This window comes from Elephantulus edwardii, unplaced genomic scaffold, assembly GCF_000299155.1.
Source record: "Elephantulus edwardii isolate Elephantulus edwardi_28Jun2011 unplaced genomic scaffold, EleEdw1.0 scaffold00057, whole genome shotgun sequence".
NCBI lineage: Eukaryota > Metazoa > Chordata > Mammalia > Macroscelidea > Macroscelididae > Elephantulus > Elephantulus edwardii.
Window position 1 is genome coordinate 2,381,126 of NW_006399807.1, and position 14,806 is coordinate 2,395,931.

General features: G+C 38.6%; 1 protein-coding gene across 1 annotated transcript in view; it reads right to left on the reverse strand.

Moving 5' to 3' along the window:
* The window catches only part of RGS5 (regulator of G-protein signaling 5), an 80,358-nt gene that overhangs the window by 16,727 nt on the left and 48,825 nt on the right, over positions 1-14,806 (reverse strand). The window contains exon 3 of the mRNA XM_006887371.1: positions 4,892-4,953. Within this exon, the coding sequence (XP_006887433.1) occupies positions 4,892-4,953 (62 nt within the window). The remainder of the gene's footprint in view (positions 1-4,891; positions 4,954-14,806) is intronic.

Genomic DNA, 14,806 nt, shown 5'->3' on the forward strand with positions numbered 1-14,806 from the left:
TGTCATCTTTACAGCAGCAGGTCACCAGGTCTTTTCTCCAGAGGATTCACTAGTGAATTTAACTTGCTGACCACTTGCTTAGGAGCTGGGTGTTTAACTGTTATGTCACCAGGCCACCTAACTAACTAAACCCAAACCAAAAATCATTTCCAGCAAGTTGATTCAAACTCATGGTGACCTCCCCTGAGTTGAGCTGCAAATCTTAATGGGAGCAGAGTACCTCCTCGTTCTCTCATGAAGCAGTTGGTGGATTTGCTGATTGTTTGGCTAACTACTTAATTGAATACCAAGTGTTGCTGTGTAGGTATTTTAAGATTTTTCTATGTTGTTCTGCAGGTATTTTTTAAGAGATCATGAATTGCTATTCTAGTGACTTCAAATAAGTGAGACTAATCTTGTTAATGAAGGTGAGCTAAATGCATTCAGTTACAAACCTTAAAAGCAAAAACTGAAATTTCCTGAAGAAGAAATTCTACCTCGAGACCTCAGTGACAACCAAGTTTGTAGCCTGCCAGAATGTTCTACCACTACCACGCTTCCTGGCCCTCACAAAAGCATTGTGCAATTCCTTAGAACAAAGAATAAAATCTCTAGGTATATTCTACAGGGATTTGCACTGCTAATCTGAAGACCATATCTCTTTGGTGGCTCTAATTCACCAGAAAGGCAGAGAAAGAAAGGTAAGAAATGTCTTGTGAGCTATTTAAAGAAATGTCTTGTGAGCTATTTAAAGCTTTGGAAACCCACCAGACGATCAGCTACCAATAAGTTCTGACTGGACAGCAATAACTTGGCTTGACTACACTTAACTATTCTACTGGCTCTGTTTCTCTGGAGGACCTTGATGGATAAAACATAAAAGAAAGTCGGCATGCTTCCAAATCAGAGTAAAATGTAATTGATGATGGAAGGTTGAAAAACTGGAGAAAGATAAGAACTGAGATTATGTTACAAAGACAAAAGAGTAAGCAGAAGTTAACTTTCTTATAGTGATTGGTTTCAACAGATTTTATCCCAATTTATGAGAAATTAAAAATATTAACTGGAGAAATGCTTGGGAAATTACATCAAATTCAAAGGTCAATATCGTACACTGGCATAAGGGAATAGCAATTATTGCTTATAAATCAACTAAGATATCACTCAATTTAATTTATCAAAACAAGCCAAAAAGGATTGCGACATTTAAAATATATATCTTTCTCAAACCTATATACACAAGTCTTTCCTTGTTACCAATTTTAGATTGATTGCAGCTAAAATGAGATATTTTCTGAATTCATATTCAGAATGGTTGTCCATTAATTTTAGCAGGTTTAGGAGCTATTAACTCATAAGCTGGATTTTGAAAAAAATTTTAAAAGTCATTCATGATGCTGGCATTTAGAGGAATGGGTCAGTCATGTTCTCGCAGATCAGTGGTGCCAGGATGATGGCAGGTAGGCTTGTCATTCCACAAGTCCTTCTTCAAGAGTAGATAGACATGGATGTAAGGAGAGCAGAGAGAGTGGAGAGAGAGAGGAAGAATAGGAGGGAGACTCAAAGAGAAGCAGAGGCAGATCAAAATAGAGATGAAAGGAGCAAAGACAGAGACATTGAATAACAGATCAAGAAGACAGAATGAGGGGTGACTGTCTTCTGGTGGTTTCTGAGAGGCAGTGATACCTCCCAGACTCTGGGCTATCTTCTGTTCCCATAGATTTCTAAATGTTGTTGTTGTTGTTAAGTGTGGTCGAGTCGCAAGCAACTCATAGCGACCCTATGAAGGAGAGTCTTTGATGTTTGGGTGCCTTTCATCCTCTCTCTAGGTTCATAGGGTTTCCGGACACAAGCTATTATGGACGTGGATGTCACTCCTCCTTCCAAGCTTGTTTTAATTGGGGAGCTCCACCTCACTCTCTGTCCACTTTGGGTAGCCAACCATTAACGCATTTGACACATCAGTGTCACAGTGTTTAGCCACACAGAAACCACAAGTGACCACTGTACAGCAACTTGTACACCAGGGCTATATGACCTAGAGGAATGTCTGAACAAAAACAATGAAAGACTGGCCCAAGGGACGCGGATTCATAATCACCCACCCTTGGCTTGGTAGCATCGCTTTCTGTTCACTGGGCCAGCTGATCTCTCTCTCTTTGTTGATATATATACAGATTTCTATATATTCAACATAAATTTTCTTTTCCCCTTGACTTAGTTTGAATCGATAGATTACTTCTTCAAAGGAAGAATTTTTACTATAATGGTTATAAAATGTTTTCCAACGAATCAGTGTTTGTTTTTGTTAGGTTCATTGAGTCAAGTAAGACTAATAATGATCCTATTGGGAGCAACAGGTATGAACCCTGTCCTATCCTGTACCATCCTCATCATTTATGACATATCTGAGCCCATTGCTGGAGTCACTGTGGCAATCCATGTCATTGAGGGTCTTCCTCTCTTTTGCTGAACCTTCACCTTTACAAGCATGATGTCTTTCTGCAAGTAATAGCCTCTCCTAGCAACATGCTCAAAATACATGAGATGAATTTTTGTCACCTTAGCCTCCAAGGAACATTCTAGCTGTACTTTCTCCAAGACATATCTGTTCATCCCTTTGGCAGTCCATGGGATATTTAGTACTAGTCTTCTCCAACACCACAACTCAAAGGCATTAATTCTTCTCCTGTCATCCTTATTCATTGTACAGATCTCAAATGCATAGCAAATAATTGAAAAGGCCATGGACTGAATAAGGCATACTCTAGTCTTCAAACTGACATCATTGCTCCTTAGTAATTTGCAGAGACCTCTGATTGCAGACTTTTCCAATGCAATATGTCTCCTGATCTCCTGACTGATGGTTTGAATGGTGTTGATTGTGGTCAACATCCAGTGATGAAGATTTAATAAGTGAAGCGAACTATTGAGACATTTCATTATTATTACTCACATCATGGGATTTCTCATGGAGGTCCAAGAAGTAAAATGAACTTAATTCATACACTCAGTCATTTGGTAAACAGTTACTGAATACATTCTGTGTATCAGAACAGGGTACTCAAACAGATTAAATAAGCACAACCAAAGAAAAGGTAAAAAAATTAAGAAAATCTGAATTAGAAGTGTCAATATCCTGGCACAAATAAAAGAAGAAATTTTTCTATCAGCCTGTAAGTGGAAGCTTGCCAATTACTTTTCATGAAGGAAAAAAACCCACACAGTTTCCATATGCAACCAACAGACATTCTTTATTCTCAACTCTTATGAGGATACTACAAAAATACCTGAAAATTCATACTTTTGAAAGGCCTGTGATGAAGCTTTAGCTTCCATCCTTAGAGTGAATAAGAATAAGTATAGATTGGGATATTCTAAATGAAATGGCTCTCTTGGAGCAAATGTTCTTCCCATACTACGCAACTCCTCACAAAATTTTAAGAGTTTGTGGTAGACAGGAATTCACTTTGAGAATACAAAGTAGAATGTAATAAAAAAAATGTATAGATAAATGGCTTAGAAAATTCAGAGAGCTGATGAATTACTCCAGGTAGTTAAGGCACACTAGACATTTGGCATTTATATTAGATTATATGAGTGAAGGAGAATTTGAAAGATAGATATATGAGTACATAGTATTCCTGCCAAAGAGATTAACGTGTAGAAATCTTGCATAGAACAAAAACCAATTCTGTTTAAAGGAAAAAGGAGTTAATTTTGACTGCAGACCAGTAGCTTATAGTTATCATTGCAAAACCTTGAACATCAGAAATCAAACTTTATTCTGCAGGTCTTTGGGACTCATTTAAGGTTTCTGAACTATGGAAAAAGTAAATAGTGTTCACTAGTGTATTGGTAGTGGCTTTGACAGGAGTTCTCTACTGCTCTGTATGTTTATAAAATCGTGAATGAAGATGCAAAGGCATGTTACCAGAAGAGGAAACCGAGGCAGGATCTGAAACACATGTCAGGTCACAAAAGCAATGAATAGCAGTTTGAAGCAGGACTATGATTCATATTTTGCTGTTCTTTATACTACGATGTCCAGTTTTTATCTAGATATTATGAGGGAGCACTGGCCTAGTGACAAGAAGCTGTACCACAGTTCCAAAGGAGTACAGTTTGAATCCACCAGCTGCGTAACAGTAAAAAGATGCGCAATCTCTTCCTGTGTGTAACTGCCTCTGAAAACCTGCTGGAGGGTCAGCTATGGGTCAGTTCCAACTTAATGGTACATAACAACAACATTATGAGGCAAAATTAAAAAGGCAGTATCCTTATTCTGCTGATGAGAACAAGAAGCAGATCTAGTGACTTGCTCTGACTCACAAGTAAGCAAGACACTTGACAACAACTGAGGACAACCTGCAATCGTGAGTTCTTGGCTCACCTTATTTTCACATTCTCCCACAATGCAGTGCAACGTCCTAATCTGAGATGAACACAATCTTTTGAAAGTTCGAGAGTTAGCTTTCAAACAAAACCTAATCAGATTTTGTTTGAAATGCTTTAAAAATCTGTAGCAATGTCCAAGTTGGGGTAGAAGAACACATGGGCAACAAAGGATACTTTCTTCCAATGTTTATTCCTTCCCATCCATTGCCATACAGTCAATCTAACACATGAGACCTCAGACCTGTAGTGCTGTCGGGTGTCACTGAAAAGCTTTGTTTTTTTACTTACAGCAATCCCATATGACAAAACTAACTGCTCCACAGGGTTTTCTGAGCTGTAGTCTTTCAGGACCAGATTGTCAAGTCTTTTTACCATAGAATGGTGGGGTGAGTTTGAACTGACAATCTTTCACGAAGCAGCCAAGTACCTTCACTGTTGCTCTACCAGGATTCCTTACGGTGTACAGGAAAATATGACAACCCCTACTTCCCTCTAAAAGACAGTGTAAACTCACAGTTGTTTTGCAGGAGCTTGTCCAGGGAATCACGCCACTGCAGGGCCTCATCCAGCGAAGGTCTGAATCAGAAAGCAAAAAAGCAAAAAAGATGAAAGCCATAGTAAAATACAAAGCAAATAGACTATCAATGACCTGGCTCTATTCTCCTCAGAGGAAAATAATACAGCCAATGATCCATCCTCAGGCCAATGGTCTTTGACCTGTGTTTCTCCCCACAACTGGGCTTGATGGGATGTATTTACTTTCATACTCTACATTGCATATCTTCAATTCTTTGTGAGTAGTTTGGTTTAAGTCTGCCCCCATTTAGAAGGAAGGTATACGAGCATGAAACTGTATCTTGATATTGTCTAATTTTTTTTCAGAGTGGCTCTGATTAGAGTCTTTCCCCAAATGTAACTTAATAAAATCTGGTGAGCCCAACATGGGAACTGAACTTGTGTTTGTTCTCTGCCTCTTCTGATTACATTCTAAGCACTGAAATTAGTCAGACAAGGGCATCTGACTCCTCAGCCCAGTCACAAAGCACGCCATTAAGGTTAGTGGGAGATGGTATGCGTAATACTGCTGCCTCGTGCTGTGAATGTCATTGTGACAAATCTACAATGTGGAAAAAAACCTGGCTAAGTTTGTACACATCCAATTAGGACAGGAAAATATGCTTAAAAGAATTTACTCTTTCTGAGAAGAAAAGTGGTTAATGGATTGCAAATATGAATGTTGTACACAAAGTCTCTAGAAGCTAACTCAAGCAGAGAATGAAATAGCCAATGCATAATTTCCATTCATGTGGCCTTCATTGTAACATTAATATATGTAGAAACCCTGCAGCTACTTCTTTGTAAGCCCCAAGTTTTCTATCACAGCAGGCTCGTATCAAATCAGATGGGTCTTGTGTGGGGAAAATGGCTAAGTGTGCTCTGTCAGCTCAGCCACCTCACTCTCTGGCATTAGGATATGAATTCTTCACTGTCAAATCAAAACAGATTAACAAGTCCTTTATTAGAACATCAAACTCAATGGAGAGGTTTTATTTTCCTGCTCAGAATTTCCCTTAGATCTTATTTATACAACAGCCCTCACAACCCAGCAACATTGCTGTTTCTGCCAGCTAAAAATTGTTATCTTAGGGTTTTAATCTTTCAAATTAACCACTAAGATTGATAATATAATTGGTTGATTCTGTTTCTCATTTTCTATACCAGGCTTGTTACTTATGTAAGGTGCTTAAGATAGCAGGATGTTTTAGGCTAAAAGCATATGAACAACTCCCTCACTTCTGTAATTCTTGCACAGACTCTTAAGTATTAATTATGAAATTCTTTATAGTTTTATATTTTCTCTATTTGAAGGTTAAACAGAACAAAAGGTGAATACTAAATCTGGTGAAACAATCTTAGGAGCATTTTTTCCCTTGACTAGAAGCATAGGTATCATAGATTGAAAATGAAACCCATTCATTCTTCAGAAAAGTATTTCTCATGAAAAAAAAATCCAAAACACAATTGTCCTTGAGTCAATTCCATCTCATTGTGAACCCATGTGTGTTAGGGAAGAACTGTGCTCATTGGCGTTTTCAGGGGCAGACTTTTTGGGGAAAAGTCACCCTGCTTTACTTCAGAAATGTGTTTGGGTGGTCTTGAAACTCCAGCCTTTCTGTTAGCAGCCATGAGTGCTGAATATTTGTGCCAACCAGGAACTGCTATTTCTAGTGAAACAGCAACCTTCTCTCTCCTTCCTTTCATTCTGGTTTGTCAAAAGACACACAGGAAGGAGAAATAATTAACAGAGGATAAGATCATGATCTTCCCTTTGCCCTGGCTGTTCTATTTCTAACATGAAAAGGATGTGTTTCCAGAAGTCAATGACTCTTCTCCTTCACTCTTTTGTGTGACCTCACAGGAAATTCTGGTGGCCGAGTGGGTAGGGAGCTGCACCACCAACCAAGAAGTAATGAATTTCCCAGAATTCACCAGTTTGAATTTCCCAGAATTCACCTGTTGCTTCATGAGAGGAAGATGGAAAATCTATGTGATATACAGCCTCTGAAAACTTACTGAAGGCTCAGCTCTCAGCCACTTCCAACTTCACAATTAGTTCGTTGTTTATAAGAGTTTAAATTGAATGAATGGAATTCCAAAATCTCTGTAGATGTTCATTGAAATGAAAAATAAACAAAATAAATTAATAAAAAAAAATAGGTGATTGGAAAAACCATAACATGATTCAGGTATATCTTAGTCTTTAACCTAATATCATTGTTCTTCAAGACTTAAAAAAAAAAAAAGAGGTTAAATTGAGATCTTTAAAAAAATGTATATATTACGTCTATATGATGATACGTGACAACTCTATGGTGGTCTGCAGGGAGCTGCATTGTTAGCTCAAAAGCTGTATCTCACTAGCGGTTTGAATCTACCAGCTGCTCCATGGGAAGAAAATGAGCATTCTCCTTTAATCAATTCCCAGTTTCCAAAAACCCACTGAAGGATCAGCTATGAGTTGGTTCCAGATTGACAACAATGAGATGCTGATGACTATTTCTATACAGTTTCCAAATTAGATATTTTCTTATGTACATATTAGGTTTTAGCACTAGATTTGAAACATCTTAAATCCTTTATAAGACTATTCAAATAGTTTTACAGAGTATTCATTCACTAGTAATTGCTGATAAAAGTGGCAGTATGTTAAACTAATGACTTTAAAAGCGAAGATATATTGAGGTAAAAGAGATTAACAGATGATTCAAAGAAAGGCTCCAGAAGATAAAGCAAAATATTATAATGGAATGTGCAAAAAGGTTGAAGTTTGAATGAAAAGGAGAAAAGCTTGCTTGACATTTTCAAGTTAAAAGAATTAAAAAACAAACTCAAACTTGGAGTTATAACACTTTGAGAAGACATGGGAAAAATCTTGAATATTCCAAGAAGCATCAAATGATGATGGAAGGAATTAACAGAGTCACTATACAAAAAAAAAAAATTAGTTGACACTGAGAAATTTCAGGAGAATCATATGAATAAGAATCAATGGTAATGAAAGAAGATGTTCAAGCTGCGCCGAGGCATTGGCAAAAAATAAGGCCCCAGGAATCAATTGAATATTAATTAACATATTTCAATGCAGCTCTGGATATACTCATTAGTCTATGGCAGGAAATGTGAAGGACAGCTACTTGGCTGATAGACTGGAAGAAATCCATATTTGTTTTCATCCCCAAAAATGGTGATCCAAAAGAATGTGGAGATTATCAAACAATATAATTAATATTATATGCAAGAAAAATATTGCTGAAGATCATCCAAAAATGGTTAGAACAACATATTAACATGAAACTTCCAGTAGTTCAAGATAGGTTTAGAAGAGGCTGTGGTACCAGGGATATCATTGCTGATGTCAGATGAACCTTGGCTGAAATCAGAGAATACCAGAAGAGTGCCTATTTGTGTTTTATTGACTATGCAAAGGTATTGGACTATGTGGATATTGTAATAATCTATGCCTAACTTTAAGAAGAATGAGAATTCCAGAACACTTAATTATGCTCATAGGAAAACTATACCTAGACCACCAGCAAGCTGTTGTCTGAATAGAGCAGGGGAACACTGCATGGTTTAAAGTCAGGAAAGGTGTGTGTCAAGAGGTATATCTTTTCTCCATACATAGTCAATCTATACATAGAGTAAATAATTCTAGAAGTAGGACTCTATGAAGAAGAAAGTGGCATTAGTATCAAAGTTAGATTTATCAACAAGCTGCATTATGCAGATGACATAGCCTTGCTTGTTGAAAGTGCAGAGGACTTAAGCCACTTGCTGCAGAAGATCAAGGACTACAGCCTTCAATATGTTCATCTCATGATGTTCATCTCAACATCAAGAAGACAAACTGATAAACAACATCATGATAGATGGGAAAAAATTGAAATTGTCAATGATTTCATTACTTGAATCCACAATCAATATTCTTGGTTCTAGCAGTCAAGAGATCAGGAGATGTGTTGCATTGGGAAAGTCTGCTGTCAGTGACCTCTCCGAATTACTGAGAAGTAATGATGTCAAGTTGAAAACTAAGGTGCTTCTGATTCAGGTTTTCAGCCTTTTCATTCACTTGCTATGCATCTGAGAGCTGGAGAGTGAATAAGGATGACAGAAGAAGAATTGATGCCTTTGTTTTGTGGTGTTGGAGAAGACAACTAAATGGACTGCTAAAAGAACAAACAAATATGTTTTGGAAAAGGTGCAGCCAGATTTTTTTCTTGGAGGAGAGGATGGCAAAGCTTCATATTATGTACTTTGAGCATGTGGCTAGGACAGGGCTATTCCTTGAAGAGGGACATTATGCTTGGAAAGACAGAGGGTCAATGAAAGAGAGCAAGACAATTGATGAGATGGATTGATAACAGCGACTGCAGCAATGAGTTCACATATGCCAGAGATAATCAGATGGCACAGAATAAGACAGGACTCAGATTTGTTGTTCACGTGGTCATTATGAGTCGAACTCATCTCGACAGCACCTAACAATCACAATAACAACATAAAAAATGGGCTCAGACCAAGGAGAGAACCTGGCTTCCCTAATGAGTCTCTTTTGGATTTTATATTCTCTTTAAATGAACCTACCCTCCTTCGCCCTCACCTTGTCTTCTTGCTTAGTATGAGGAACACAGGAAGAGGAAATGACGTGAACAGCTGCACCAAACTTACGCCGGTTCCTAGATACAAATTGTCCCAAATGGCGTTGGTAGAACTAGACTAATGGTGAATCTCAACAGCACATCACAGTCGAGGTTAAATTCCTGCAAAGGACATGAGTAGAGCCTGCCTGGGGGTTAAATTCACCCTAATTGACACCAGGACAGAGGCAGGCAGCACACACTCTTCGCAGCATGAAGCCCACTGTGCTGATTACCAGTCCAGAGGATGACACAGATTCCTGCTGGTCTGATTCTCAGAAGTTGCCAGTCCTGGTTAAGCCTGACTTCTTTGGATGCAAGCTGGGTGCAAATAAAGATGACCAATAAGTATCCTTGTTTGAAAGGTCACAATTTACCACAGAGAGTGTACTTGGAGTCAGTTTGTAGGTGTGGTAGGGTTGGGGCATGGGTAAGGTTAGTACTACTATTTGGTTAACTTCATATTTTATAACATGTCATGTAAATACCACCTTGTCCAGGAAGTAACCTTCTCAGCTGGAAGCACTTGTTCCTGTTGCCATAGTGTTATCAACTTATTCCCTGAATCTCTCTTAAACAATGATACACTCACTTAGGAAAGTTATTGCTTGATATTCATGGAGAGCTTTCCCAATCTACTTGGCCCTTTGGGGCATCTGTTCTGCAGTTAATACATGTCAAATTAAAGAGCAAATAAATGGGAAAAATTTAGTGGGGCCCTGAAAAGGTGAAGTAATGGTGGGCATGGAACAAAGGTGATTAGTTTTATAAAACACAATGTATGTAAAGGAAAGGCAAAAATTCTGGTGTGAAAAACAATGTATATGAACTTTGTAATGTAAACCAGTAAACAAATAAAACAACAACAACAAAAAACCCCAACAAACCAACCAAACAAACAAAACCCCAAAACAACAACAACAACAACAACAAAACAAAAACCAAATACCAACCCCACTGTATAGATGGATCTGGGCTGAAAGCAGGGAGTACCAGAGGAATGTCTATCTGTGTTTCACTGATTATGCAAAGGTGTTTGACTGTGTGGATCACAACAAAGTGTGGGTAACTCTGGGAAGAATGGGAATCCCAGAACACTTGATCATGCCTATGCAAAAGCTATACTTGGACCAAGAGGCAGTCATCAGAACAGAGCAAGGAAATAACGCATGGTTCAAAATTGGGAAGGGTGTACGCCAGGGATGAGTCTTATCTCCATACCTTTTCAATCTATATGCAGAACAGTTTATCCAGGAGGCTGGGCTCTAGGAGGAGAAATGTGGCATCAGGACTGGTGGAAGACTCATCAACAATCTGCATTATGCAGATGACACAACCCTGCTTGCTGAAACTGAAGAGGACCTGAAGCGCTTGCTACATAAAGTCAAGGACTGCAGCCTTCAATATGGATTTAAGCTCAATATCAAGAAAACAAAGATTCCCACTCCTGGGCCAATTGGCAGCACTATGACAGATGGTGAAGAGATCAAGATTGTTAACAGCCTTAGTTTGCTTGGCTCCACAATCAACATTCTTGGTCCCAGCAGCCAGGAAATTAAAAGATTAATTGCACTGAGAAAAGTCTGCTGTCAGAGACCTTTCCAAAGTACTGAAGAAGAAAGATGTCGGTCTGGAAACTAAGGTGCACCTGATCCAGGCCATAGTCTTTGCAATTACTTGCTATGTGTCAGAAAGCTGGACAATCAATGCCTTTGAGCTGTGGTGCTGGAGAAAAGTACTGAATATACCATGAACTGCTAGTAGAACAAACAGGATCATACGAGAGATGGTGAAACCAGGCTGTTCCTTGGAGGCAAGGATTCTGAAGCTTCATCTGACATACTTTGGACATATTGCAAGGTGGGACCAGTCCTTAGAGAGAGACATGCTTGGGAGGGTGGGGAGACAGCACAAAAAAGAAAGACCCTGGATGAGATGGATTGATTCAATGACTGGGGTAATGGAAGTAGGTGTGTCAGAAATTATAAGATTGGCACAGGATAGAGCAGGGTTTAGGGCTGTTTTATATAGGGTTGCTATGAGTAGTAGCAGGCAACTTAACAGCACATAACAACAACATGGGAACGACTGTATGAAACACAAAGTGAATAGAGGAATGAGTGTAACACAATGTATATAAACAAAATACATATTGTATGGAAACCAATATAAAAGAAAAAGAATTTAAAAAAGGACTATATCAAGCCATGATAAATGAAGAGGAAAAAAGAGCAAACAAGTGATGATTCTTTATGTTGAATTCTGACTCATAGAAACTCTTCATTATGTTTCAGAGACTGTAAAGAAAAACAGGGGAAGACTGTCTATCTTTCTCCCTCAAAACTGCTGGTGGATTTGAACCAAAAAAGACACATAGCCTTTAGGTTATCACTGCACCTTGCTATAGACTATGCCGCCAAAGTTCCCCCAAATTTAAGATTCCAATCACCGTTTCTATGAATAATTACGGCAGCTGTTGGTAACCCTCAGTGCTCAGGCCTTTCGTTCATAGGGTCGCTATAAGTCGTCTACGACTCGACGGCACCTAACAACAACATTGGTAACCCTGGCTCCTTTAACTATTAATGACAAGGACATGTTTTAACTTCCTAAATGCCAGGTATCTTTGTTGTTTTTTGTATTGGTTTTTGTTTTAATTTACAAAGATATTGTCGTTGTTATGTACCACTGAGTTGGAAGGGCTTACAGCTGACCCCCCAGTGGCTTTTCAGAGGTGATAAATCACAAGGGAAGATACTTTTTATTTCTCTTGCAAAGCAGCTGGTAGATTCAAACCATGGGCTTTGGGGTTGGCAGTACAGTTCCTTACCACTAAGGCACCAGAGCTACCTACAAAGAAATACTACCTCTCATTTATTTTGAGGATTGTCTTTAGCAATGCATGTAAAAACAGCATGCTATGTGGCACATTTTTAAACACTCTTGATAATGTATTCACATGCTCTCCCTATTTCTAAAGTAAAATTTCTATTTATTAGCCTTTATAAAGAAGACCTGATAGTACAACAGGAAACGTTTGGCTGTTCATTAAAAGGGGGGCAGTTTAAAATCATCCATTCAGTGACTCCGCAGGTGAAAGACCTGGTGAGCTGCTACCTTAATAATAACTGTCTAGAGAACCCTACAGCAGTTTTGTTCTGCCACATGGAGTTTGCCAAATCTAGACTTGATGACTCTAACAACAGCAACAACATTTCCACTTAGAAGTGCGGGGGATCCCTGGGATGGTACAAACAGTTATGCTAGCCTAAAGGTTGGAGGTTTGATTTCTCCCAGGGTACCCAGAAGAAGGACATAGTATCTTCTTAAAAATCAGCCATTATAGGGAGCTCTGGTGGCCTAATGGCAAGAAGCTGTATTGCAATCTTGAAGGCACACAGTTTGAGGTCACCAGTTGCTCCACAGAAGGATGGAGAGATTAGCTGCCTCTGAAAACTTGCCAGAATGTCAGCTATGGGTCAACAACCACACCCTTGTCTGTTTATGTCCAGTCTCAATACATGAACATTCTTTGAGCCCTTACTCTGTTTTTGACAGTGGCCTGAGTACAACAGATGGAAAAACAGATTAAAAGTATATGTCATTTATGATGTCCACCTGTGGTCCAAAATTTATACTTTTTTTCCCCTGAAGAATTTTTTATTGTAAAAACATATGTAACACAGCCTTTGAAAAACAAGTATTTTTTAATATGTACAAGATAATGACATCCATGATTTAAAAGTTAATCATGCTTACCACCTTAAAACAATCATGTTTTACCATCACCAATGTCCATTGCCAAGTTTTCCAACATCACAAACAGAAAGTTCTCAAGGTTGAAAACATGGGAAGAAGCTCAAGAAACTCAAACTGCCTGCCATCAAGCTGATTCTGAGTCAACTCAACTCTTTACTGAGTTTTTTAGGCTGTAGATAACAGAGGGCAATTATCTTTCTCCCAAGGAGAAATTGGTGGATTCAAATCACTACAAGATACTCTGTCTTTATGAAAAGTTAGCAACTTAAAGTGTAATTTGTGTACATATATCTTTAACTCTTTAAATAGATAGTCAAGCAAGAGTATACATGCAAAACCTCTGTAGATGGGCTATGAACTGGTTTGGTGTTGGGTTACAGTTGTAAACAAGAAAATGGAAGTGAAAATCAGATAGTGAGAAAAGGAATATATGGGGACTAGAAAAGTTTCAATTTTTGAGCATTTCAAACTTAGTATAATCCACAACAGCAGTTTCCACAAGTTAAAATTCAGCAGTCTTACTAGTTCCTTTAAAGTTTCTGATGAAGACTCACCACAGACCCTTATGGGATGCTCCCACACAGAGGGGAGGGGGAAACAGGAGCTTTTAGAAGACAGAAAAGGCAGTGTTGGGAATTAGGGAAGAGATTCTGTGCTGCAGTTGGATTACAAACTGAAGCATGAAAAGTGGTCATTTAGTGAGAGTGGTGGTTGTGGTACTGGCTGCCATCAAGTCAGTTCTGACTTCCGTAACCCCCCATGTGTCAGAGTAGGAATGGAACTCACGAGGAGTGCTGGTAAAGTTGAACTGCTTACCCAAAGGCCATGTCTATCTGATGATTGGAACCCTACAACAGGCTTTGGAAAGTTGCAAATCTCTCGGAAGGAGATTATCCATCTTTCTTCCACAGAGCAGCTAGTGGATTCAAACCTCCTGACTTTGAGTTGGCAGTACAATTCCTTATCACTAAGCCATCAGAGCTGCCATCCTTGTACACTACTTACACCATTTAGGGAGAGTTTCTTAAACCAGATGTTATCTGTCTATTCACTTCCCTCCCATTTTCTCTGTGTGTGTGTGTGTGTATACATATATACACACACATGTATGTAACATATGTATATATGTAACATATGATGTATATATACATAACTGTGTGTATATATATGTGTGTGGAGATATATATATCTGTGTGTATATATATGTATCTCTATGTATGTATACTACATATCCGTGTATGTGTGTGTGTGTATACATATATATTATTGTTGTGTACCATCAAGTCCTTGTCTTTTCATCTCCAGAGGAGATCCATCTTGAAGTACAACATCGTGAGTGACAGGATCATATCCATACGCTTAGAAGGAAGTCCAGTAAATACCACTATCATTCAGATATATGCACCAACAACCAGAGCCAAAGAAGAAGAAATAGATGATTTCTACCAACTTTTACAGTCGGAGATAGATCG